The sequence below is a fragment of the Schizophyllum commune genome (assembly GCF_000143185.2).
Source record: "Schizophyllum commune H4-8 unplaced genomic scaffold SCHCOscaffold_1, whole genome shotgun sequence".
Lineage (NCBI taxonomy): Eukaryota > Fungi > Basidiomycota > Agaricomycetes > Agaricales > Schizophyllaceae > Schizophyllum > Schizophyllum commune.
In genome coordinates, this window is record NW_026089538.1 from 728,133 (window position 1) to 753,408 (window position 25,276).

At 58.3% G+C, this 25,276-nt stretch overlaps 10 protein-coding genes and 1 non-coding gene across 11 annotated transcripts; 5 read left to right on the forward strand and 6 right to left on the reverse strand.

The window, feature by feature from the left end:
* The first annotated feature begins 287 nt into the window (after positions 1-287).
* Positions 288-2,062, forward strand: SCHCODRAFT_02604755 (uncharacterized protein). Its single transcript, XM_050344124.1, has 4 exons — positions 288-883; positions 943-1,215; positions 1,267-1,356; positions 1,439-2,062. The coding sequence occupies exons 1-4, from the start codon at positions 425-427 to the stop codon at positions 1,505-1,507; spliced, it is 891 nt and encodes a 296-aa protein (XP_050202679.1). The 5' UTR covers positions 288-424; the 3' UTR covers positions 1,508-2,062.
* Positions 2,063-2,285: 223 nt separating this feature from the next.
* Positions 2,286-5,213, forward strand: SCHCODRAFT_02742405 (uncharacterized protein). The gene is made up of 2 exons (XM_003036172.3): positions 2,286-2,769; positions 2,827-5,213. Exons 1-2 carry the CDS (start codon positions 2,390-2,392, stop codon positions 5,081-5,083), a joined length of 2,637 nt encoding a protein of 878 aa, XP_003036218.1. The 5' UTR covers positions 2,286-2,389; the 3' UTR covers positions 5,084-5,213.
* Positions 5,214-5,582: 369 nt separating this feature from the next.
* Positions 5,583-8,253, forward strand: SCHCODRAFT_02560247 (uncharacterized protein; the record flags this gene model as incomplete). Its single annotated transcript, XM_003036171.2, has 2 exons — positions 5,583-5,928; positions 5,982-8,253. Exons 1-2 carry the CDS (start codon positions 5,795-5,797, stop codon positions 8,251-8,253), a joined length of 2,406 nt encoding a protein of 801 aa, XP_003036217.2. The 5' UTR covers positions 5,583-5,794.
* A 199-nt stretch (positions 8,254-8,452) lies between these two features.
* On the reverse strand, positions 8,453-9,700 carry SCHCODRAFT_02482875 (uncharacterized protein; the record flags this gene model as incomplete). Its single annotated transcript, XM_003035364.2, has 5 exons — positions 8,453-8,686; positions 8,742-8,892; positions 8,945-9,275; positions 9,332-9,540; positions 9,594-9,700. 5 exons carry the CDS (start codon positions 9,698-9,700, stop codon positions 8,453-8,455), a joined length of 1,032 nt encoding a protein of 343 aa, XP_003035410.1.
* A 1,800-nt stretch (positions 9,701-11,500) lies between these two features.
* SCHCODRAFT_02604767 (uncharacterized protein) lies at positions 11,501-12,832 on the reverse strand. The gene is made up of 4 exons (XM_003035363.2): positions 12,729-12,832; positions 12,649-12,678; positions 12,398-12,598; positions 11,501-12,341 (listed from the first exon to the last, which is right to left on the reverse strand). The coding sequence occupies exons 1-4, from the start codon at positions 12,750-12,752 to the stop codon at positions 11,973-11,975; spliced, it is 624 nt and encodes a 207-aa protein (XP_003035409.2). The 5' UTR covers positions 12,753-12,832; the 3' UTR covers positions 11,501-11,972.
* A 338-nt stretch (positions 12,833-13,170) lies between these two features.
* SCHCODRAFT_02008222 (uncharacterized protein) lies at positions 13,171-13,844 on the forward strand. Its single transcript, XM_050341518.1, has one exon. The coding sequence runs from the start codon at positions 13,281-13,283 to the stop codon at positions 13,755-13,757; it is 477 nt and encodes a 158-aa protein (XP_050202680.1). The 5' UTR covers positions 13,171-13,280; the 3' UTR covers positions 13,758-13,844.
* Positions 13,845-14,846: 1,002 nt separating this feature from the next.
* Positions 14,847-17,338, reverse strand: SCHCODRAFT_02604771 (P-loop containing nucleoside triphosphate hydrolase protein). Its single transcript, XM_050344125.1, has 2 exons — positions 16,218-17,338; positions 14,847-16,170 (listed from the first exon to the last, which is right to left on the reverse strand). The coding sequence occupies exons 1-2, from the start codon at positions 17,284-17,286 to the stop codon at positions 15,017-15,019; spliced, it is 2,223 nt and encodes a 740-aa protein (XP_050202681.1). The 5' UTR covers positions 17,287-17,338; the 3' UTR covers positions 14,847-15,016.
* Positions 17,339-17,429: 91 nt separating this feature from the next.
* On the forward strand, positions 17,430-20,345 carry SCHCODRAFT_02604773 (uncharacterized protein). The gene is made up of 14 exons (XM_050344126.1): positions 17,430-17,837; positions 17,886-18,071; positions 18,121-18,295; positions 18,349-18,440; positions 18,491-18,511; positions 18,562-18,598; positions 18,655-18,704; positions 18,764-18,887; positions 19,014-19,133; positions 19,186-19,212; positions 19,313-19,577; positions 19,694-19,896; positions 19,972-20,102; positions 20,155-20,345. Exons 1-14 carry the CDS (start codon positions 17,460-17,462, stop codon positions 20,188-20,190), a joined length of 1,845 nt encoding a protein of 614 aa, XP_050202682.1. The 5' UTR covers positions 17,430-17,459; the 3' UTR covers positions 20,191-20,345.
* Positions 20,346-20,518: 173 nt separating this feature from the next.
* SCHCODRAFT_t22 lies at positions 20,519-20,598 on the reverse strand. The gene has a single exon. It is a non-coding gene; the product is annotated as a tRNA-Gln (tRNA).
* A 153-nt stretch (positions 20,599-20,751) lies between these two features.
* SCHCODRAFT_02604777 (uncharacterized protein) lies at positions 20,752-22,828 on the reverse strand. Its single transcript, XM_003035361.3, has 4 exons — positions 22,481-22,828; positions 22,412-22,427; positions 21,820-22,363; positions 20,752-21,773 (listed from the first exon to the last, which is right to left on the reverse strand). The coding sequence occupies exons 1-4, from the start codon at positions 22,500-22,502 to the stop codon at positions 21,027-21,029; spliced, it is 1,329 nt and encodes a 442-aa protein (XP_003035407.1). The 5' UTR covers positions 22,503-22,828; the 3' UTR covers positions 20,752-21,026.
* Positions 22,829-23,211: 383 nt separating this feature from the next.
* SCHCODRAFT_02604782 (DUF298-domain-containing protein) lies at positions 23,212-25,261 on the reverse strand. Its single transcript, XM_003035360.2, has 14 exons — positions 25,217-25,261; positions 24,996-25,165; positions 24,917-24,944; positions 24,763-24,866; positions 24,674-24,683; positions 24,592-24,605; positions 24,451-24,496; positions 24,148-24,386; positions 23,901-24,098; positions 23,826-23,850; positions 23,701-23,775; positions 23,602-23,649; positions 23,492-23,548; positions 23,212-23,440 (listed from the first exon to the last, which is right to left on the reverse strand). The coding sequence occupies exons 1-14, from the start codon at positions 25,226-25,228 to the stop codon at positions 23,369-23,371; spliced, it is 1,098 nt and encodes a 365-aa protein (XP_003035406.2). The 5' UTR covers positions 25,229-25,261; the 3' UTR covers positions 23,212-23,368.
* Positions 25,262-25,276: the final 15 nt, after the last annotated feature.

Here is a 25,276-nt window from a genome sequence, read left to right on the forward strand (position 1 = left end):
ATGGGGGATAGGCTTGGGCTCTTGTCATCGTCGTCGCCGCCGTCGACGTGGGGCGCTCCATAACATACGGTGCGTGCCCCTGATACTCGGCTACAGCGCTTACCCGAGTCTCATGAACTGACCGGACTTCGCCCAACAGCCCTGCGTCTTTTCTCTCTGGTCCTTGTGTGAATTCGATCTAAGAGTACCCTGCTCATTGCGCCCAACGACGCTGAGCCTTGAATGCGATGGCCGCGCCCTTTGTCCCCTTCATCAGTTGCTATCGGCTATCGTGTGCACGCGGAACAAAGGAAGCCCATCGAAGCTTATGTAAGGCGTGACTGAATTTGAAATGGGCTTGGGTATATAAGGAGCGGCTCGCCTCGAAACTTGACTCTTACTTTCCCCGGTTCCCACGGTCTACGCAGCTGCAAATTTAGAAAAAATGTCTTTGCCTACGCGTCAGATCAACTTTGGCCGTCCGCAGGTCACTGCTGCTCAGCAGCAGCAGTATCAGCAACAGCTTCTCGCAGCACAGCAGCAACAGCAGGCAGCGGCCTCGCAGGCGCTCTACCCGTCGTCGAACCCGTATCTCGCCCAGTCGAGCGCAGGTGGCCTCGCGCTCCCGGGATCGTCGAGGCAGCCCCAGCAGCAGCAATCGCAGGGCTTCGTCCAGCCCCAGCAGCTCACTGCTCCGAGCAAGCCGACGTCGCCACCCGCGGCCGGACCATCATCGCCCGTCCCCGCCACCCCTGCGCCGCTCACCCTTGAGCAGCAGCACATCACGGCCGTCGAGGGCATCGTCCCCACGCTCCAAAACATAGTCGCGACTGTCAACCTTGACTGCCGCCTCGACCTCAAGACGATCGCTCTCCACGCCAGGAATGCCGAGTACAACCCCAAGGTTAGTACCCTTTCTTGCTCATGAGCGTCGTGGGTTGTGCCTACGCGTTCCACCACCAGCGTTTCGCCGCGGTCATCATGCGCATCCGCGACCCCAAGACGACCGCCCTGATCTTCGCGTCGGGCAAGATGGTCGTCACCGGTGCGAAGAGCGAGGACGATTCGCGTCTTGCTAGCCGCAAGTATGCGCGCATCGTCCAGAAGCTCGGCTTCGACGCCAAGTTCTCGGAGTTCAAGATCCAGAACATCGTCGGCAGTTGTGACGTGCGCTTCCCCATCCGCCTGGAGGGGCTCGCATACTCGCACGGACAGTTCAGCAGCTACGAGCCTGAGGTGCGTTGCCACGTCGTTTTGCTTGTATGCCGTCGCTGACGACGCGTTCAGCTCTTCCCTGGTCTCATCTACCGCATGATCAAGCCCAAGGTCGTGCTGCTAATCTTCGTCTCTGGCAAGATCGTCTTGACCGGTGCCAAGGTGAGCTTCGCCGTTGTTCGTGACCGTGGCACACCTTTGTGATCGGTCACATCATAAGCGTCTTTGCTGACTCACATCCCAGGTCCGTGAGGAGATCTACACTGCGTTCAACACCATATACACCGTGTTATGCGAGTTCCGAAAGCCTTAAGGTCACGGGCTCGCATACCGCCGCTATCGCGACACCTCGCCTCCTCTCCCTGCCCCGTCATCGCGACGAAGGTTTCTGGCGGCGGGGCAGTCGGCGTGGGCGCCGGGCTGGACGAACAAAACTTTGCATCGAACCGGTGGTTGCTAAAGTAGTGCACATCTTCCACCATCGTCCCTCCCTCCGCCCTGCGGTGTCCTTCGTCTTGTTCGTCACCATCATCTGTGTCGTGCTCGACGTTGGCGCCGCCAGCGCTGGCTCTCTTCATTCCCCTATCGTCTCCCATCCCCATCCCCTTTCCATAATCCCCTGTCTTCGCGCCTGGTTCCCGAGTTGACAATCAGCACGTACCATCACTCCCCACCCATGCATGTATAGTTCTTTTCCCGTACCTCTCAGCACGATTCAAGCGTCCCCTTCAGCATCATCACTTATATATACGTATACATCGTCGCACAACTACTATTTGGTCGCTTTGCTCTGGTCACAATGCAGTATCCTTGTACAATTGTAACTTTTGGTGTGATCGAGTGAGGAACGCGAATGCTGCCAAGGGAGAGGTGTCTTCACCAAGAGCATTAGTTCAGTGGTGTTGTAAGTCTCAGCGTACGCAGCGACGCTCATTTCATTACGAGGAGTTGCGTGCAGGACATAGCACGAGTCGAGGTCATGGTCGAGGCTACTGAGGCTGCCTTGCCAGCACGAACACGACCGCACGCGAATCGACGATGACCAGGTCTGACGCGTGACGTCACGCGCCACCGCGTTCAATTCTAGTTGGTTCGCTCTTAACCACGTAAAGCAGTATCTTGACTCTGACTATCACCACCACCACCACCATTGAACTGCATTTATCTCTCCCAGCTGTGTATTGCTGAAATCTGAATGGCTCGAAAGTCGAAGAAGAAGTCTTCCCGGGCGTCGACGTCGCAGTCAGCACAGTCGTCGTCTTCGACGGCAGCACAAGCATCATCTTCGACGGCAGCACAGGCGTCATCTGCGACGGCAGCACAGACGTCATCTGCGACGGCAGCACAGTCGTCGAGCTCGCAGGCGTCTCAACCGTCGTCTTCGAGGGCAGCTACATCGTCGACATTGAAGACAGCTGAACCTTCGTCTTCGCAGCCAGCCCAAGCGTCGTCTTCGGCGTCTTCCCAGCGGTCCAGGAAGTCAACATCCCGAACGAGCTTCAGACTCCCCGAGGAGCAGTACTACCACGAGATCCCGCGCGCCGTTCTCGAGAAGTATCAGGCTAGCCCTTCACAGTGCGTGTTGTCCTTTGCCCTCTTGAATACTCACCAATTGACGATACATCTCCCCAGTCATCTAGTCGAAGGCGCGAGACCATTTCCCTGCACCGGGGCCTTGGCGCAATGTATCGACTACTACGACATCGGGACACGAACACTTGAGAAGCGCTCGATCGACCGAGCATATGTCGTGAAGGACCTCTACCGCGATGCGAGCAATCCGCTCGAGGTCATCGAGCTGGAGGGGAAGCTCGCGGGGCTGGAGCAGCACGCGACGCACATCTTCGAGGACATACACAACTCCGTTACGAAGGGAAAGCTGACACTCGCGCGCGCCGACCTCGATGAGGTCCGCAAGTACCTCTTCCTCGTGCACTTCCGACGACAAGTGCTCGGTCTGTCTTACCATGACAAGAACCGGCCGGAGGATGTGGCGCTTCGGAAGCGCTTCGCTCAGTACGGCGAGGTGAACGGCCTGCAGACGCCCATCGACACCTGGCTGCATCTCCTACGATACCTCCTCGAGACTTCGATGGACAAAATCGACGCCGTTGGCGCCGCATGGATGGGCGAGCAATCCATGGACTCCCTCCTCGACAACTTCGGCATCGACTGCGACTTCGCCATCGACTACTTCCCCGCGATCAACTTTGAGCTGCAGAACCAGGCGTACTTCGTCGGGTTCTGGGAGGCGGCGGAGACGGATGAGTTCGTACTCACGCCGGGGGCGTTCGGGTACTGGGAGGGCTGCCTGTCGACGCATCCGGAGTTCCATCTGCATCGGGTGTTCGTGATTAGTCCGCGGCTGGCCATCGTGCTGCGGTCGGACTACATGCGCGAGGGTGTGGGGTTTGGCCGATACCGGGAGCGCGCGTGCAGTACGCTGCTCGACCTGCCGGTGTCGCCGCCGGATATCGACTTTGCGAAGGCGGGGCACGACGTGGTGGTCGACGGCGAGGTGGCGTTCACGTTCCGTACCGCGAACGACTATGATCCAGCCATCCGTCGCAAGCGCGACCGGTTCACGATGAAGATCCACAAGCTCACGCCGGAGCAGACGCTCGCGGTGAATGCTGCCACGCTCCGGAGCACGCGTCCGGATGAAGCGCTGACCTTCACGTCGAGGAGTATGGTCGTGCGCACGCTTCGCCATTACATGCATCGTACGCCGATTTGTATGGATATGTGCTGGGAGAGCTATCGCACGCTGGCGGACAGGCTCGCGCGACCGTTCGCTCCTGACACTCCGTCATTGGCGCGCATTGGCAGCTTCCCTCACGAAGAGACTTTCCACTGGCTTATGGACCTGGTGTACGAGATCACAAGGCCCACGGAGCCGCTCCCTCTGTATATGTGCGGCACGGCGACCGTGCGCAGGCTATTCAGGCCGACCGACGCGAGGGGAACAGTACTCGCTGAGCAATGCGGCCATTACGCCGATAAGCTGGTCGAGCACTTCAGCTCCCAGCCTGTGGCCAAAAGCGCGATCCACCGGCGTGACGAGAAGGAGTGGTATCGACCGCACACTCTCGACTACGATTCGTCTCTCAAGCTCACTGACACGGCAAGGCCGCTGCTACGAAAAGTGGTGCCCGCGTGCGTATGCTCCGCGAAGAGCAGCCTCGTCGACAAAATCCTGGAGGTCGCCGTCCTCGTCCGGTTCCTCGACCTGATCGTCAAGAGTCCCCAGCTAGTCGCTGCCTTCCGCCTCCGCTGCCCCTCCCTCTTCCGCTGGATGCACCTCTGCCCCCACCCAACGCGCAACCCCAAAGACTGCCTCGACTACCCCTACGACGCCGACTGGCCCCCCGTCCACCGCGACATCCGCAAGAAATTCGACGACCTCTGGAAGGGCATGCTCCGCGGCGAGATCACCTTCCCCAACCGGTACGAGCGCGGGCAGGCGCTGCACAAGTACGCGGAGCGGATGTGGAAGACGCCGGCGATCGAGGGGCCGATCACGATGGCGTTCGCGCTCAATATGCCGGTGATGGGGGCGAGGATGGTGAAGGAGTACTTTCCGGATAAGCCGCCAGGGTTCCAGGAGCGGCCGACGGCGCGTCCGAGGCGGAATCAGTCGCTGGAGGCGGGGGATGTGATTATGAGGGCGATAACGGAGTTTATTCAGAGCATGGGCTTCCAGTTGTTCGATGAGGATGGACCGCATCCGGATCCGAAGATGGCGAAGATGCGACAGTACGCGAACGACCTCCTTACTTATGGGTATTTGGATTTCTTGGCGAGGATGCGACCAGATATCTTGGAGGGCATAGTGAAACCGCACTGGTCGACGTTCATCGAAGAGTACGATGGATATACTGACATATAACTAAAATGTACTCGTAATGTATCTACTTATTTCTTGGACTCCATGGACCTGTATTTCGACCCGAACTCTGGAACATTGACCTCACAAAGTTCAACTTCAGATACGTGGCAAGCAAGTTGCCGTCGCCCAGGGTAAATCCATATTAACATGGCCCTTGTCTCCACCCGTACCTTGGGCAGACCAAAATGCCTTTTAGAGTGTCAATGAGCTCCATGCAAGCCCCGACCCGCGAAGCAAGCGCTGATTGCGACTGCAACTCGTGCTTCAGTGGATCCCTAAGGCGTTGATCAAGCCAGAGCTGGATTTATGATCTTCGTCAAAGACGTAAACATCACATATAAGCCCTCTGTGGACGTCTGACACTGCGCCCCTATCTCCTTACTGTACCCTTATAAGTCCTTGCCGGGACGGTGAAAGTTCAACATGCCGATCACGTGACCGCGGAAAACGATGTGACATCACAGGTTTTGGTTCCGCGCTCCCTGACGCGTTCACTCTTGTGCACTCATGTTCATTTTGACTTGGTGGATCTTGTCCTACCAAAACGCTGTATCTGATTGAAAGAACCTCCCAACGCGTAATTCCCTGAGTCTGAGGCACACTTCGAGCGGCCAACTCTCCCGCCAATCCAGCGTTCATTATACACAATTGTCGCTATTTCCCTGCCGAGTACACAGTAGAACCTCATCGCGGACATTGGTCCCGTGAACTATGTCGAAACCTGCTCAGTCACCCCCACCGTCGCACAGCCCCCCTCGCGAGAACAAGAATAAGCCACCGCGAGATCAATTCCACCATTTCATCCCTCGCTTCATCCTGCGTAGGTATCAAGTTGGACCCGTCCTGTAAGTTCGACATCATAATGAAGTGTTTGCTCCCACTGACTATCGCCTTTCAGGTCGAAAGCCGAACGCAACAAGGCCTATCGTCGAACAGGAGTCGACCCCGAATACGTGTTGTACTACGATGTCGAGAAGCAAACGCTCGACACGCGCCCCATAGGCAAGATCTTCGGCACGCAAAACATGTACCGCGACGCGAGGAATAGCTTTAACGTCAACCACCTGGAGGAGAAGCTTGGTCAGCTCGAGAAAAGGGCCGCGAAGATCATCAGAGGCATCCACGAATCCATCCCGTGGGGCAAGTTCACGCTCACTCGTCCCGACCTCGAAGCCCTGCGGAAGTTCTTATTCCTCATGCACTACCGCCGTCGCACGATGTGGGTCTCGCTGTTCGACATGAACCTTCCCGGGAACGAGGAAGGTCGAGACCGCCTCGAAGAATACGGGAAGGCGAAGGGTCTGCACACTCCAGCCGACATCTGGCTTCACTTCCTCCAGTACTTCCTGGAGACGCCCCACGAGCAGATTAACAGGGATGGCGTGGCGTGGATGAAGGACAACAAGAAGCTGACCTCGATGTCCGAGACGGAGATGATCAACTACCTCGGCGGGCGGAACTTCGAGGCCATCTTGTACCAGATGCAGGCGCAAGCGTACTTTCCCGGTGTCTGGGAGGCCGCCGAAGGCGAAGAGTTCGTCCTCACGCCGAGCGCCTTCGGCATGACGGAGGGCTTCCATGTGGAGGCGCGCGAGATGTTCATGCACCGGCTATTCATCCTCAGCCCGCGCCTGGCGATTGTACTCCGTAACTCTGCCCTCCGTCCAGAGTACTGCACCCCGGAACTCCGCAAGAAGGTTGCGAGCGTGCTCGCGGATTACCCGCTCGAGTTTTCCGAACCGACGTACGCGAATGGGCGCAACGGGATACCTTGGGATCGGAATGCATCGCCTGGAGAGCTCGCGCAGCAGCTGCAGGAGTACCGTCTATCGGAGCAGGCGCAGAAGGACACGTTCACCTTCAAGATCTTCAAACTCACCTCGGAGCAGACGCTGAATCTGAACAAGGCCGTCCTGCTCTGCACTGCTCCCACAGGCGGTGTCACTTTTTTGAACAAGAGCTTCATGGTGCGCACGCTGCGCTACTACTTACGGAATGTCATGGACTTCGAGGATATGAAGAAGCGGCCGAGCTATGAAGCGCTGCTCTCCCAGCTCCTCTATCCGCCGAAGCCTTCTGGCCCTTCGCCTGTATTGGTGAATGATCTCAACGAGGACGTGTTCGCGTTTATCATGTCACTCGTACTACAATCTTCGCAAACGCCACCTCGCGCTTCGCTCTACGATTGTGCATCGACATTTGTTGGACGACTACCCCATCTGTTCGCGATCGGCTCAGACACACAGTTTTTGCAGGACCACCGTCGCGCTGTCCACTCAGTTCTAGCGCACCTCTACCGCGAACCCAAGATCAAGGCGGCAGATGACGCCGTCCTCTGCCCAGGTAGCCTCGATCCTGCCGCGTCCTCACGATTACTAGATGCTGCACGCCCGCTCCTACGAGCGGCAGGTGCCGGGTGCATATCCTCCGTACACAGCACCGCCCTCGAGCGCCTTCTCAACGCCACAGTCGTCGCCCACATCATCCAATCCGCAGCGCAAAACGCGCGCCTCCGCACCGCCCTCCGCTCCGAGTGCCCCGCCCTCGCCGCCTTCCTCCTCGAGATCCCCGCCCCACCCCCGCCCAACAAGCCCCACATCCCCCTCGACCTCGGCATCCGCGAGGACTGGCCCGGCACCGCCAACGAGGCCATGAACCTGCTCACCATCCAGGCACTGAAAGGGAACATGCGCATCCAGTCGCGCTGGGAGATGGGCCGGACCTTGCACGCCTACTTCTCCGTCGCCCTGAGCGCGGCCCCGGGCGAGATCAAGAATCCCAACCTGCTCGCGACGCAGTACCAGCAGGCGATGGAGGGCATCATCGCGAATGCGCACATCCAGCTGCACCCGATGGCGAAGACGTACCGCCCGCGGCGGAACGTGCAGCTGAAGCGGCCGGGGTCGTGGAAGGATATCAAGGACGCGGAGAAGTTGATCACCGGGGCGATGATGGCGCTGGGGATCCTTGGGTACAAGTGCCCGCTGCCGACGGGGGAGGACTGGCAGTGTGACCTGCTAAACACGATGGTGGCGCACGCGATTGCGTTTGGCTATCTTGAGTGGTGTGTGAGGAATAGGCAGGATATGTTGGATCTGTTGGTGCAGGACATCTTTGAGGACGAGGGCTACGATATCTCGTTCGTCCTAGAAGAGAAGGATGCTATCTGAGCTTACCATCGGCCACGAAGACGGAGGTGCGTGGACAAAGGCAGACAACTCGTCGAGATGTCTGACGAATTGGCCAGGCTAAGTAATCTTGGAAAATAACGAATGCAGAGATATATAAGCAGCAGATCTAGCGACGACGACCTTGACATGTAGTACAGATGCAGAAGATGTGGCAACTCAGCATCGGCAGACGGATTACCTATGCAACGACCTCGGCAGAATCCTGTGACGAGTTCAAGTCGATGATGGTCATGTCTTTGTTGGGCGAAGACGACATCGGTGGCGTCGGCTCGGTCGAGGAGGGCGTGAATTCGTCTTGCCTAGCATCCTGAACAGCATCAACTTGTGAGTCTTGCGCGCTGTCCCGGTCCTTCTTCGGGCGACTCGCACGCGCTTGCTCGACCAAGCGCCTGAAATCGTCGTTGTGATTTCGCTGGGAGGACATTGTCAGTGCATTCGTCATGCAGAGCGATAGTTGTACAACTCACGACATAAGCCTCCGCATTCTCGACCGCAGGCTTCTTCGAGCTCTTCGGCTTGATGGTCTCCTCCCAGTTCTTCAACTCCTTCTGCAGTTGCGCACGCGATTTTCGATTCGACGCCGACCGGTCGAGATTCCCATTGTATATCATGACCCACCTACGCCACAATGAGTATGCCACTCGACCTGATGCACGGTGACTATACTCACTTCTTATGCCTCTCCACACATGTTGCCCGGTCTCCCGTAGTCGGCAGCTTCTCGTCCGCCAGCAGCTCCCTGATCTTCTTGTCCTTGAGCGTGTCGTATGAGACCTTCGGCAGCGGAGCGGCGTTGTCGTCCTCCTTATGCTTCCCCCGCGACTTTCCGGACGGCATCAGCTTGGAGAAGGCGTTGGAGGACGAGGATGTGGATGTAGAAGCTTTGGTAGGTTTAGGGGTATGGAGAAGGCGTTTGCAGTTGCTGTCGATGTGGGAGTTGACGTTCTTGAACTTGACGGGCTTGAAGCAGACAGGACAGTCAATGGGGTCATCGTCGCCCGCTAAACCAGCTTAATGTCAGTGGGGACCGGTAAGCAAGTGAGAGAAGTGGACGTACGTTGTGCTTTGGCGCCCAACGAGCCTATCATCTCGATGTCGTCGTCCTCCTCAGGGGTTTCGCGCTTGACCTCCGCATTGCCAGCCGCGGTGGTATTGGAGTTCGAACGAGAGGTACTGGGCTCAGGGCCGCGTTTGCGCTTCTTCCCTGCAGTTGATGCCTCTGCTTGCGCGTCCGCGTCGTCTTTAGCGAGCTTGAGCATATACGGTCTGCATCCACCCTAATTAGCGCGTTCCCATCAGTCATAGCGCTTAGCACGTACCTCGCTGTCTTCCACGCGGTTACTATGTCCTCTACTTGTATGTTTACGCGCAAGGTGCCCTCATTCGCGTTATGTCTGCAGATCGGGCATTCTTGCTTGTCCGCCATCGACGAGCGTATGCACTACTGTACTGTCAGCCCCCTGCGTGGCACATGCATTTCACCGCATACGTCTACGTCCTCATAGCTCACTCACCCCCGAGCAAAAGCAGTGCCCGCACGGCACAGAAACCGGCCCATCGAAGAGCTCGCCGCAGATTGTACACCGGAGCGCGCCGTCAAGTTGCCGCAGGCTGGGTGCGGGGAAGTCGGTTGGGTCCTCGACAGAAGTGACGAAAAAGCGGTCCATAGCACAGAGCCGTAGTATAGGTTTGGTCGGCGCTGTCCACGGCGAGCTCGATGACACTGGCGACGAGCAGAGAGTCTCACGGTGGGCAGGAGTAAGCGGGGTAGACGTGACCAGTGACGACGCGATCGGGCACGTGAAGTGTGGACGCGCCTGTCACGGCCAACGTTCGAACCCGCCTTGACCGCGACGTTCATGCTTCAACCTTGTCCCTGCAGGCGTTGGATGCCTCAGGCCTCGGGCTTGATGCCTCTTGCTGGGTTGAGGCCAACGTGCATCAACTGTCTTCATGGAACCGTGTCGGCGTATGCCTCAGTGCGTTCATGTCTTTCTGCATCTTCTATCAACGCCGCATCTTCTGGTTCGCACATCTACGAAAGGTTAGTCGAAGACGAGGAGTGGCCCCCTTGTGAACCACGACTGTTCTCCTGTTGAGCGCTGCTTTGACGCAAGAGCTCCCTACATGGCTAGCGCGATTCCTTTGTTTACCCAGACCCTCCCTTGGGGCTGACCTCTATCGGCTGGCTTTCTATATCTCAGGCGAGCCTGCGTCGCCAGCGATCTGCTTTTCCTGCTGACCTTCTGAAGGGACCGCTGGTATCGCGTTCTCGTCCTTCTTGCCTACCCTGGCCTGGATCCGGGCTCACTTGTTGGGCGCCTTGCCTGCGACCTCGACGCTCGGGCGAGCTGGCACCTTCAGCGGTCTTCCGTCCGACTATCCGAACCTCTTACTGAGCAAAGCTTGGCAAGTCTACCCGGAATCGCCTGCAAAGAGAACTCATATCTGGCGTCGTGCGAAGGCTACGTGGGCGCTGCTTCATGAGCTCGGGCGCTACGCTTGCACCTTCTTGTGGCCAAAGAGATTCCCTTACGCGCACAAACTACTGCATGCCACCTCGATAGCGTCCTCGCCGCTCCTGCCTCTCCCTGTCCTGCGTCTTGGACTCGCCGCACAGTGGGCACGGATCGCACAGTAGCACCGCGCATAACAATAACGCGCCCTACCTACTCACACTAGTCGAGCGCGACCCCGTCGCACACGCATCAAAGCCTAGTTCGCGGACTCCCTTTTGTAGTTCGCCGGCCCTCGCTTGTAGCTCGCGGACATTCTTGTATAGCGCGCGGACATCTTTCTGTAGTTCACGGACATCCTTCTGTAGTTCGCGGACATCCTCAATAGCTGCCGGGTCAGAGGATAGAGTTTGCGGATCCACTACGCGCTAGCTCTTCCTCTTGTGCTTAAGCTACTATTGACCCTTCCGGACTCGTTATCAAGTATTTCTGTCCCTGCACTCGAATAGCTTGATATTTTCTATTAGAGTACTCATCAGGCCTTCTCGGAGGGAATCGGGCTAGCGGACCTCCCTCTGGAATCCTGTGCATCTTCTACCGAGAACCTCTCGAGCTCTATACGCGTGCGGGACGCCTTCAACGGGTCATTGTCAACGCGCTCATACACGCCGGCGCTTGTCTCAGTCGGGGTGAGGTGAGTCTGGCGACGAACTCAGACTTACAAGTCAGGGATGGGCGAGACTTACAAATGACTACCGTTGCCCCTTCCCCTAAAGCTGTCTCAGGTCATGCTCGGGAGATCTGTACGTGTGATGAATATTCAATGTAGTCGTAAGGGAACCTAAGAGTATACGAGCATAACGTTGGAATGCTATATATGTTGCTGATATATGTGAAGGTCATGAACAAGGCATAGGATGGTTCGTGAAGGGAACATGTCTAGAGATGGTATGGATACACGGCGTTGAGGAGAGGAGATAAAGCTACAAGGGGGTCGAGACTGTGTATGGCGGAGAGGCCGGTGACAATGGCGGAACAGGTATAATGGTTAAATGGTATGCAGCAATGTGTACAATTGAAGGCGAAGTCCGTGATGATCATGCAGGGGACATAGATGCGTGCGGAGGCATTGGTCCAGGGAGGAGCCGTCGAGGCGGGATGATGATGATGATGCAGCAAGGAGCCAGTCCAGCGCAGAGAGCGAGACAGCAGGGGTGAGCAGTGCGTAGCGACGGGGGAGCTCTACTCCTGAATGAGGAAGTCCCAGTTGACCGGCGTCTCGGGCGCCCGGCGCTTCACCCCGAATATCCGCTTGATGGCCTCCTTCTGCGGGTTCTCGACAGCGCTGGTGCGCACGTCCCACATGCGGAAGTTCACGGTGCCGTGCGTAGACACGATGACGACGTCCTCGTCGAGGTTGCCGTCAATGGCATCGAGCGCCTTGTCGTTGATGCGCGCGTTCGCGGCGACGTGGTTGACGAAGCCCGCGGAGAAGGTCGCCTTGCCCGAGTGCGTGATCGTACCCTTGAAGTCAGAGGGGATCCAGACGACAACGTCGGAGGTGGAGGCGGAGACCTCGAGGGAGAAACGGGTGCGGTGTGTGTTGCGGCACTGAGGGGAGGGGGAGGTCAGTTAGGGGTTACCGGGAGGAGGGGGGTGGGACGCACGATCTTTAGCTTGACCGGGCCTGTCTCATTGCCCACGAAGATGTTCATTCGGTGGTCAATGGGTTGGTTGCGGGCGCGGTAATGGGGTAGTGCGAGGGACATGTCAATCGTCTCGCCCGCCTGGGGCACGTCGAGGTAGTAGTCCCAGCGCGCGCCGCTGTATTTCACTTTGTACGTTCCTGGGGGTGGGACCCTGCGTATCTGCATACCGGGTAAGCACATACTTTGTCCGCCACATACTTTGCACGTACCAAGAACGACTGAGTGTCAAGGGAGGAATACTGCGGCGCGCGATCAGTAGGGGTAACGGCGCGAACGTTGGCAAACATACCTCTGACGACGTCGGCGACGACATGATAGATACGTTTCAATGCAAGATGGGAGGGTGAAGTTCGAATGTTCGACTTGGTTGTGGGAGGGAAGAACGGAGTCGGCGATTTTACGGCTTTGCGACGGCAACTATTTAAGCTCGGAAGCCTTGTTGTTCCGGATTTGGTTTAGTTCCGATCGGTCGCCATGCTGTCTTACACGTGTCCGAACATGCAGACACCACGTGCGGCGCTTGCACGCCGACCTCCCCGTTTGAATCCGCTCAACGAGCGCTTATTGTGGCCAAAGTTGGAGTTCACAATTGGGTGCGTTATCGCGGGTTAGCTAGAGCGAGAGTGCGCCTTTCTACATACTCTTAGCGGACATGAATTCCTGTACTTCCCCGCTCGCCCGGCACCGAACACGAACCGCATGGTTTGAATCATTGTCCGCTAGATGGGGAACCGCCCACCGATTGCCGCGCACCCTCCTGCTTGAGGTCTGGATCCCACGCACGCGTAGCTAGTCGCGTACACGCGACGCCATATGCATACACATCGAAGGCGCAGGTGCTATGCACACGGAAGACGTACGTACCCTTCTGACTCCGCCGCCCATCCTGAGTCTGAAGCTGCTCGCTTCCGTCTGCTGCGTACCCGAGCAGACAGGCGCACCTGCGCTCCTATCGCTCGCCGCGGGCATGCGCTATTCGATGATGGAAGTGCGACCTCTGCGTCGGCGCTCGGGTTTCTGCGACGCATGGGCGCACTGCAGCTATCGGGACACGGGTTCCCATACCGCCTCACCACCCTGCCCACCCCAAATATCCATCTCTCTCTCTCTCTCTCTCTCTCTCTCTCTCTCTCTCACCGAGACCATGCATACCCCATCCCGGAGAGGCACCATCGATACGCACATCAACGGTTGCAACGCTGTTTGTTCGCCGAAGACGGAAAGTGGGACAAAGGCCTTCCAAATCCGGATGTGCGTTGTTCCCATCCGGGGTTATGAATTGCTTCCGCTCTGCATTTCCCGCGCCCTGAGCGGCTAATGGCGGAGCCTACAGCAAATTGGATGAGAGCTCTTGTCTGCTTCCATATAGGTCAGCTATCATGTTCGAGTGAGGAGGAACATGAGCAAACCCTCTCCTGTACGGATAAGCGACGTGTCGCCCAAGTGAAAGGTATCGGCAATTGTTCACAGGCGGCTCGCCGCATACTGCTACGGTCCTTCGCACAGCCCTTATACAGTGACCCGATGCGCCGTATGAGCCCGATGTACTGTGCGCTGTTAGCTCAGTGACACAACACGAGCTACGAAGAGACGTGCGGACTAACAAGGAGCGACGCGAACGCTGTTGAGTGATAGTGCGTAGATCAAGGCGGTGGAGGCGAGTTCTCTTGGCCATACAAAGTGTGGTTGCACTGAGCGAGTGCATGAAGCAGCGCCCATCTTGCATTCGTCAGGCGCCGTGTAAAGGAAAGACAACACGCACCTCATGCATTCTCAGAGCTTTTTCTGCCTATTGTGTTTGCACGGCTACAGGATTACCAGGTTTTTCGGCCTGTTGGGAAAGCGGACCGCTGAAGGGGCTAGCTTGCCCGAGCGTCAAGCCGCAGGACGTACACGCACAATTGAGGTCGGGTTCACGGACCAGAGTGTAGATGAGTCGAGGGCAAGACAATTGCGGTCCGTTCAACATGACGACGACACTCCTGAATCCGGACTGAAAGAGAGATGCCGGCTGACGAAGGCAATTCGTTCGACGGACGAATCCCCAATCGAACTGCTAATACATCGTCAACCTGCACATCTGAGGTTTCGTGGCAAAGAGAAGATAAAGGAAGACTTCCACTACCTGAGCATTCGCCGACACCGGAGTCCCAAAACTAATGAAGCTAATGTAGCCAATGAACTCAACCTTCCCCGCAAGGAAGAGATAGCCGTTTCCGATTATTGTCTTGTCGGCTGCGGAGACAGGTATGTCATTCGAATAAGGTATCTTCCCAGATTCCAAGAAGGGTACATTCAATGAGGGGCGCAATTCTGACAAGGTCAGCTGAACAGCACAATAAGGATGGGAGAGTACCACAATCCGAGAACCTTAGCTTTGACAATTGCAGGTCAAGGAACGGCGGGTCTCCGTAGCCGAAAGTTGCTCGAGATGGGACGCCCCAATGAGCAGGGATGAGATGGGATTATAGGCTGTACAATAAGTGGTGGTGATAGACGATGCAGAGGAGGGGTACTAAGAGAAGCAAAGGGGCAAGCACACCTATCGTGGCCGCCCAATCAGTAAGGAGGACCCATCTATCTCCTCAACTGCGACACCCGCTTCTTCATATCCTTCGAGCTCGCGCTCCCCCTCCCCTTCATCTTCGAGAACACGACCACCTCGCCCATCTTGCCAGCGCGTCCCGTCCTCCCCGCGCGGTGCAAAAAGTCGACCATGTTCCTCGGCTCGTCCATGATAAACACGGTCCGCACGTCGGGCCCGAAGTCAAGTCCGCGCGAGAGGAGGGACGTGGTAATCAATACATGAGGCGCCTCGGAGGGGGCGAACTTGGGGAATGCCTGTGGGGAGTGGGAGGGAATGGCGAGGCCGCTGGGGGAGGTGTAGGAGTTGGCGATGGCGCTGGAGCCCGCCGTCGCGCCGCCGGAGAGCCCAAGATGCGCGATGCTGCCGCCGGGGGCGTTCAGCGCGGGGTGCGAGAAGCCCTCGAGGGCGGGGGCGGGCGCCTGCTCTAGCAGCTCCATGTTGCGCTTCCACTTTTCGGTGGTCTCGCCCGCTTGCGCGGCGGCCTCCTTCGCCCTCTCCTCTTCCTCGAAGGCCTTCTTGCGGCCGACGGCGGGGCGTAAAAAGGACGCGAGATACCGGTTGGTGCCCCGCACGCGCGCGCTGGTCACCACCGGCAGCTCTTCGCCCTCTGTCGCTCCGTCTTCCGCATCGTCTTTTTCCGCGACGCCTCGCCTCGGACGGCTCGTAAGCGCCAGCGCGCGGATGCCCCTCGACTCCAGAAGTGCCGCCAACCTCTGCACCTTGGTCGACTTGTTACAGAACACGACGATCTTCGAGTACGTCTTCCCTCCATCCTCCGCCCACACCCTTCGCATCTCGCGCTCGACGTCGCGCTCACGACCAGTGCCGGAAGTGTACGGTACGTGCCGCACGCGGATGTTCTTGGGGAGCTTATGAAGGCCTGGGGAGACGAGGCGGACCATGTCCGGGTGGTGCGCATCGAGGTAGGCGAGGAGGGCAGCGGGGATGGTGGCAGAGGACAGGATGAGGTTGTACGGGAGGGAGGGGGCGAGTTGTCGGCGCTTGGAGGGCAGGTTGGGGGTGGGGGTGACGGGCTTGGTGCGGCTCTTGGGCTCCACGGGGATGACGGTGGGGGAGATGGGCAGCCCGCGAGCGGCGGCGATGTCAGCCATGAGCAGGCGGGTGGACTCCTGGAAGTCGGGGTCTGGGCATTGTTAGCATGAGTCGGCCTTTGTACGTGATCGTACGCACCGAAGAGGATATCCGCCTCGTCCACGACCAACCACTCCACATTCTCGTAGCCAATGCCCGGCGTCTCTGCGGTGCGCGTTGCAAGCTCGGCGACGCCACTTCCAGGGCGCCGATCACGACCATTGTTATCCACCTCCGCGTCGCGCGCGGCGCGATCCCAGCCTATGCCCCGATTCATCTCCAGAATCTTCATCGGTGTGCCGACCACCACATCCGCGGCGCGCGCTTGCGATCTGCTTGGCGGCGCAATCTCGAACTCGCCCTCCTCGCCCGTGACGCCGAAGAGGTCATCCATGTTGCGCTCGAGCGCACGCGCGGTCCTGTCGTGGCGCGCGTGGGTGCTGGGTTTGTTCGCCTGGCTTGTGCAGAGGACACGCAGTTTGGCATTGTGAACGAGGCCCTTGGCGAAAGAGGTAAGCTGCCGTGCTAGTTCGTGGGTGGGGGCCAGGACGAGGGCGCGAGGGGACAAGCGGGAGGGTGACGGTCGCAAGGGACGGCCGGAGATCTCTGCCTGCTTGACAGACTGCAGAACGGGGAGGAGATAGGCTATGCTCTTTCCGGATCCCGTCTCCGATGCAAGCAGGTATTGGCCGTACTGCGACGCGCTCGCGCCCTCGTCGAGAATCCACTTCATGCTGAGGGCCTGGATGTCGGTAGGCGCCGCATCATGGCCGATGTAGTCCTTCAGACTCGTGAGAAGTCCAGGAAGTAGCGGTGGGGAGGAGAACTCGGGCGTCAAGGAATGCTTAGAGCGCGGCACAGTCATCGCCGTCGCGTCTGCGAATTCGGAGGGAGCAGCCTTCTTGTCGTCGATCTTGGACTTGGCGGCCTCCTTCTGCTGTTCCTCCTGCGCCCTGCGGTACCTATCATATGCAAGTTGCTGCTGCAGCGAGACCTTGGTGTGCTGGCGCAAGGGGACCCTGGCTTTCGACGGCTTCCGTGAGGGCTTCGACGCGGGCTCTTTAGCTGCCTTCTTCTGCTTCATTGCCAGCGTCGTCGAAGTCGTATGCAGTGACCGGAGCAGCCGCACCCGCTTGGCGCTCTTCGACGGTCCATTGAGGGCGAGCATGGAGAAGAGAAGGCAGGGATTTTGGGAGGAAACCTGGTTCCTGCGAAGTCCAGGATTCGACAAGTCAAAAAAGCGCCCGAACGCCACAAAGTCGGTCAGCCACCCGGGCCGTGTTCCGGTGCGCGCCATCGTCTGCGGTTCTCGCGCGCGCTTGCGACTTGTTCCCGCTCATCATGTCTTCGACGAGGGTATCGGGCGCGTTCCTGAGGGTGCGATGCCGCCAGAGCCAGCAGCAGCCAAGGGCTCTGCTGCAGCCCCTCCTCCGACGCACGTACGCGACGGAGCCCGAGGACCCCGCGAGCAAGCCCCTCCCACGCCCTGTCAAGCGCCAGACGCGCCCCCTCCCTCGCTTCGAGGATGTTGTGCACCCGCAACCCCCTCCCCCTCCAGACATGAGCAAGCCGAAGCAGAAGGCCCCCCCTCCTCCCCCACCTCCCAAGACGTACGCCGAGCAGCTGCGCGAGGCCTTCCGCCTCCGCGTCGTCGTCCAGGCCGCGGTCCTTGCGATCGCCGTCGTCGGCGTGACGAACTGGGTGGATGGGAAGTTCTTCGTGCGTGTACATTCTGCCGAGGGGACCCTAAACTTACCATAGAGACAGAGCGGCAGCCTCGGCACGCAGGCGGTGAAGCCCGGCTATGGTTCGCACCGCGACGTCCTGAAGGCGATCGAGAAGCTGCGCGAGGCGTTCCCTGAAGAGGGGCGCGTCGTGACGGACCCGATCATCACCGCGCAGTACGGCTCGTCAGACAATACTTACCTCCCTACTTCCCCCCACTCGGTTGTGGTATGTACCGCGGACGTGCCGATCCTCTTCCCCTCTGACGGTCCTGCAGGTCCGCCCCAGAAGTACAGAGGATGTTGTCACCATCGTCAACATTGCGCGTACCCATCGCATCCCTATCGTGCCGTATAGCGGCGCTACCAGCTTGGAGGGGCACTTCGCGGGCTACAAGACCGGAAGCATATGCATCGACATGTCGGAGATGAACAAGATTATACGCATCAATGGTGTGCCCTTCCCAATTTTGGTCGTCTTTGTAGGAAAACCTGACGTCTCTCAGTGGACGACGGCGACCTTATTTGTCAAGCCGGCGTACAATGGGAAGCTATCAACGACACCCTTAAGGAGAAGGGCATCCCCCTTTTCTTCCCCGTAAGCACTCTCATTTACGTGCATGAATACCCTACTCATCCTCCTCTCAGCTTGACCCAGGACCTGGTGCAGTGAGCTTGGAAAACAAACGTGCTTGATGCCAATCTAAGCCCCATAACAGACCATCGGCGGCATGATCGGCACAGGCTGCAGCGGGAGTGCGTTCTGCCCACTCACTCGGCATCTCCTTTGTCTCGTACTCATCTCTCCCCAGCCAACGCCGTCCGCTACGGCACGGCAAAGGGCGAATGGTTCCTGAATGTGGTGAGTTGCCACAAATGTCATCGCAATTATAGAATACATCTTGACTTTTCCTGCGCTAGACCGTGGTACTCCCCAATGGCGAAGTCGTCAAGACCCGGCAGCGCGCGCGCAAGTCGTCTGCCGGGTGGGATTCGACGAAGCTGTTCATCGGCGCGGAGGGAACACTGGGAATTGTTACTGAGGGTCAGTGAACGGACTTTGTGGCACAGCCTCTGACCTACCCTTGACTCCCCTATTCACCCTTCCCCGCCCTGTCGCTCACTTCTTTCTCTTACGCTGCTTACCACTGAGACTAACCATTCTATGCAGCTACCCTCCGCCTTGCGCCGCGCCTCCCGACGAATGTCGCCATGGCGCAGTTCCCGAACGTCGGCGCAGCGGTCAGCGCCGTGCAGGAAATCCTGCAGAGCCCATATGGGCCGTTGATGCGTGCGCTTCAGTTCAATGTCATTCTGTTTGGTGAATGCTGATGAGGATACAGAATGCCTGGAGCTCGTTGACGATCACAGTACGTATATTTCTAACTCGTTTTTGCGTCTGCCCTATATTGTGGCACTCTTATCGAAAAACCCCGCACATGTGCGCCCTTGGCTGACTCATTCCTCCAGTGATGGCCGCCATCAACACCGCCGGCCTCGTCGAGAAGCCGTACCCCGTCTCGGACACGCTCTTCGTCAAAGTGCAGGGCGACGCGGGCGCGATCGAGCTCGCGTCGAAGACGCTGAAGACGATTGTGAAGAAGCATGGGAGCTCGCAGTTCGAGTTCGCCAAGACAGACGAGGAGGCGGACACTCTGTGGCAGAACCGCAAGTACGCGCTGATCTCGACTCTCGGCGCACATCCGGGCTCAAGGTGTTGGACGACGGATGTTTGGTGCGTCTTGTTTTCATGCTATTCACTTGTCATGGCTCCCTTCAACGATATCATCGCCCGTCCAAGATGACTCGTCTGCTCAAATTGCTTTCCCCGCTAAATGCACTATTCTACAGTGTCCCCGTATCCAGACTCCCCCACCTTGTCCACGAGACGAAGCGCGATCTGGAGCAGGAGGGCCTGACCAGCACTATCGTCGGGCACGTCGGCGACGGCAACTTCCACGCGCTGCTGCTCTTCAGGAACGACGAGGAGCTGAAGAAGGTCGAGGGCGCCGTGCATCGGCTGGTGCATCGCGCGATCCGGATGGATGGTACTTGTAAGTAGCTGGCAAAACATCCGATTCGGGGCCTGCAGGCTGTGGGATGCGAGAAGATGCTGACGACTGTTGTAGGCACTGGCGAGCACGGCGTCGGCGTCGGAAAGAAGGAGTATCTGACCGAGGAGCTCGGCGAGAGTACCATCGAGCTCATGCGTACGGTGAAGCGCGCCATCGACCCGCTCAACATCATGAACCCAGGGAAGGTTCGTATCACCTCCCCCTTTGTCATCGACGTAGATTGACATACACCTCCAGTTGTATCCTGACGAGAAGGAGAAGGAGAAGCACTGAAGTCACTATTGACCGATGTGTGAAGGCCTGCATAGCGCCCAGCTCTACTTACCTTACGTGTGGCCATCATCGTAGAAATTGGATATGGCAATGGCATTCAAGGTTGGTTCCAAGACAGGCGTCAAACTGATAAATAAAACTGCCTGACTTGCCAGTCCTCGAAGACCCTGCCAATATACTGTACGCAGTCAAGGCTATGAACCGCAGGCACTCCGGTGGGTATGGGTTGGAGGCTGCTTGACTGTACACGGGGGGTTGTACGTGCCTTCCGTGCACCATCATTTGTCCCCGGCAGCGGCCAAAAAGAACAGATGGACCAATGCAAGAGAGGTCCTAGCAGGAATCGAACCTGCGTTAGTGGAAGGCTGTAATCAGAATCCACTGTGATAACCGCTACACTATAGGACCGACGGTCAATGAGGAAGCACTCGCAACACCACTGTTTGCCTCTGTTTGCTCGTAGATACTGTACTTTTGAAAGTCCCACGATGTCCCACCCCTCACCGTCACCACCCGTGGCCGACAACGCGTGTCAGCATTCCACAATTTGTTTTCACGAGGGAAGGGGAAAAAGGATGATTGCGTGCTCGAGTAAGATACAAAAGTAGCGACACAACAGGTCCCGCCGAGGTATCCAATCGACAACACAGAGGTATCCATTCAATAACGCACAGATAAACATAGAAGGAAGATCCACTATCCACAGTAAGCGGTGGGTGAGTAGTCCTGGAGAACCAGACAGTGGGAGCGGGGAAGTAAACTTCTTGTCGATGGTACTAGTCGTTTTGGAAGGACGAGGGGCCTGACAGTCAGACCACCGTGAAAACCATGCCCGCCTACTCGTTCGCAACCTTAAGCACCTTCGGTCGCTGCTGCTCATCGTCCGACTCGTCATCGCTCTCCTCCTCGCTGGGCGTCGACGCTGCGAATGGGTTCGGCAGGTCGCTTGTTTCGCTGTGCGTAGGCTTAGCGCCTGCCTCGTAGTGCGCGGCGTAGCTTTCGCCGCTGTGGCTCTGCGGCGACGGATCCGGACCATGGTCGAGCATGCTCCGCCCGCCAGCGACCGATTGAGTGCGCTGGCGGCCCTGGGGCTCTGCGACAGGCGCGCCGTACGCGCCATACGCGGCCTCGGGGTTTGGCGGCGCCTGCGCAGCGTACTCAGGTTGCGGCTGGTGCACCTGCTGCCCGTATTCAGGGCCTTGGTATTGCTGCTGGTGCTGGTAGTACTCCGGGCCAGAGAAAGCCGCGTATGGCTCATGCGCATCGGGTGAGCCTGCACCTGACAGGGTGCGGCGTACACCGATACCCGCCGCGCCTGCGGCGCCGGCAACAGCGTAGGGATTATCGGCATACGCGCCTCCGCCGAGGTTGTTATAGTAGCCGCCTTGCGCTGGGATGTCCTGCATATTGTAGCTCTCGGGCGGGACGGCGAGCGGCTGCTGCTGATACGTCCCGTGCGAGGACACGTCGGAGTAGGGCTGGGTCCCCGCAGAGGGTCCGGTGGAGGAAGCCGGGTAGTCGTAGTCCTCATCGTCGAACTGGGGCGCGGATGCCATGGCAGCCTCGGCAGCCGCTTTCTCAACCTGTGCGAGTCAGTCATGTGAATGTGGGATGCGTGAGCGCACGCACCTCCTTGTCGAAGCGCTTGGCACGGCGACGCTTGAGGATGATGCTAACGGCGAGGAAGAGGAGAGCAACGACGACGAGGCCGACGACGGTGAAGACGCCCGCTACGGCACCCTTGTTGTCGAAGAAGGCGGAGGAGTGATCGCCATCAGACGCGCCGCTGCTGGTGGTCGGCGACTGCGTGAGGGTCGGCGTCACGGGGACGACGACGGTCTGGGTGACGGTGTCACCGCCGGGGTCGGTAGAGACGGAGTAGGAAGTAGTGGAGGAGGACCGGGTGCTGCTCGTCGAGGTGGAGGTGTCTTCCGTGGTCGTCTGCTCCTGCGACGTGGTATCAGAGGTGGATGTAGTGGTCGCCTGGGTGGTCGTGGGTTCCCTGGAAGTGGTGGTGTCCTGCGTAGTGGTGGTCTCCTCCGTAGTGGTGTCTTCCGTAGTAGTTTCCTCGCTGGTAGTATCCTGCGTCGTGGTCTCATCCGTGGTAGTCGTGGGGTCCGCGGTCGTGGTCGGCGAGGTCTCACGAGTGGTGGTGGTGGGGGAATCGGTCGAGCTAGCAAACGTTCATCTCGCGCACTCCCGCGCACATTACGCGACTCACGTATCAGTGGTAGCCGCTGTGTGAAGAGAGTTTAGAGCGGGGGACAAGGCGAGACGGAGGGGAACGCACTAGCGGTGGTAGTGTCCGACATTTTGGCTTATGTTAAGGGGGACACTAGCTAGTGCATTGGCTGGGGGGAACAAACGAGTGACAGGGATCGTCGAGATGGCAGGCCTTCGTCGTCGTCTGGAACAAAAGACGATGGATTCCCCGTCAAGTCCCCGCAATGCTGACTAAGCTGATCTAGAGCCTGGGCTCAAGCGCGAGCGCGATGCTGAACGCGGTGTGTAACGCAAACTGAGAACGGTGGTATGCAAGTGGATGTTGTGGACGTCGAAGAGATGCGTCATCCAGGTGAAGGGGGAACGCCTGACCTCGACCATCCGGGCGCCTTCTTCGCACGGACCTGGTTGCCACCTGAAGCGATGGGCTATTCTCCGCACGCACGCAGAGCTCAGATGGAGCTGTTCACTAGGGAGGGCAGTCAGGCAAGACCAGGTCCAGCTGACCGATAACGCACCTGAATGCGGGACGCTAGCCACATGACGCTGGCAGGGACTTGGTGAACAGTGACATGGCATTACTGCCTATTTCGAAACAATGGATCCAAAGAAATCAATGAAAGCTGGCCATCGTCCAGAAATTCGTTCGCGCGTGTTCGTACATCGGAAGAGATGGATGCAGGAGGCAAAGTTCAGACGATGAGATTCGGCAAGGAGGCGATGACGCGTGTCGAGCGGGGCGAAGAGGCACTGCACCCGAGAAGTCATGAACTTGACAGCCTTGATGCACAGCGCAGATCCTGCCTAGGCATATGAGTAGCAGTTCTAAGCATACACGAGCATGGGCATTAGATTAGCGGGTGTATAGATATAGGCAAGCCCCTTGCGTCAGGCATAGATGGACTGTAGATTGACGTGACTGTCCAGGGCTCGAAGGCAAAGTCCAACACCACGTTTACGCCTCCTGCCCATTCCCTTGCTGCCCCTTCTCGTGCTCTACGAACTCATCCAAGAGCGTCGGCCATGCCTGCACATATTGCGTCAGCTTCATAACGGTCGTGCGGGACAAGAAACTCACCCCGTCCGCCTCGTAGTTATCCAGGTTCGGGCTGACGGTCTCGCAGAACTCGAGCATCTGGATATGCGCTATCAGCTACATGCCAAGTACGCGAGAAAGGAACCGCGCACCATTTGCCAGAGGTCCTTATTTGCAGCGCGATGGGTTTGTATGCGCTCCTGGGGATAGTCAGCAACGTTGGCCCAAGTAGCAAAATATGTACGACGTACAGTAGTGAAGTCAACGATCTTCTTCATGTGCGGGTATTTCGGAGCAAGCAACACGGACCACATCGCGCATGCAGTCTATACGGTGGTGAGTGGCAGCGAACAGGCGACTTGTGAGGCGAACGAACCTCCATGTCGATGTTTTTGGATTGCCTAAGGACAAGGTGAGCGGGTATCAGGGGGTGGGAGGTGTGGAGACACACGGAGGCTTGATGAGGGTGTAGCAGTAGTTGTACAGGCTTCGGAAGTTCTTCTGCGGGTCGGCGGCGTAGGACTGGTACACGGCCTTGTTATATGGCTGGACCTTGCCAATCGCCGGTGTTTCCTTGGACGTCTCGCCATGTACGAGGAGCGTCTCCAGGTCCTTCAGCGCGATGCCGAGCTGGGGGAGGGTGCCCGTTCTGAAGAGGGTATTAGCCATGAACGCCACACTTCGGTCGGCACACGCACTGCAAACTCTCCAGCCCCTTCAAGCACTCCTCGCGGCTGATCTTCGCCATCTCCTTGCACTGCAGATGCCACGCAAGAATGAGCGGATGCGCTCCCTCCATCTCGATCCCCGCGTCCTCGCATAGGCGCATGAAGCCCTCCGCGCCGATCACATCCTTCTCGTCTGCGTCCTCGTACGCGTCAAACAGCGCCTTCGCCCGCGCGGGCGTATACGGCTCGTGTTTGGCCGGCTTCGGAGTCTGTGAATGCGCGACGCGTCAACACAGGGTACAGATCGCACGGAACAAAGACGCCGCGGCGCACCTTGGCCTTGCTGCTGCTCGGGCCCGCCTGTTCACCGTTGTCGTCGCTGGCAGGGGAGAGGTCAGATGCAAAGAAGCGAGGACAGCAGCACGAGAGCGCGAGCCGCATGAGAGCAGGGTCAGCGTCGGTGCTGGCACTCACCCGACGTCGGGGGCCTGATCAGGGAGGGGCGGGGTGTCATTAGCCACGCGACAGGCATACGATCGGGAGACTTGCGACTTACATCATCCGTGCTGGGAAGGCAGGGCGAGGAGGAGGGGAAGACGCGAAATGAGCGTGGGTGGCAAGCGTGTGAGTGCCGTGGGCGCTTACCTGTCGGTGGGTGCGGGGGCCTTCTTCGTCGGGGCTTTTCTCCCCTTCGCGGGAGCGGCCTTGGTGGTGGTGGCTTTCGTCGCGCGTGCCTTCTTCGGGGGAGGCTAGGAAGATGTCAGAGATGGGTGTCTTTGCGAAAAGATGAAGGGCTGACTGGTTCTTCTCCGTCGGACTGATCGGCTCTGTATTAAAGGTATGTAAGTCGATGCGGGGCGAAATCACTGTGTGCATACGCCTTCTTCGCCTTCGAGGTCTTCGCCGGAGCCTTCTTGGTTGCGGCAGGTTTGGCAGCAGCGCTGGAAGCTGCAGTGGTCGACTCGGCGGTCGCATTACGCGCAGAACGACGCGTCGGACGTGCTGCCGCGCCGTCTTCAGCTGCTGCTGCGTCCTCGGTGCGCTTTCGCTGATGACTGGTTCAGTATACTGCGTTAACGCGTACAAGCAGTGTACTCACCTTGAGAGGCATCTTTGACGACTGGAATGTACGACGATGAAGTGCGAGTGCAAGGACCAG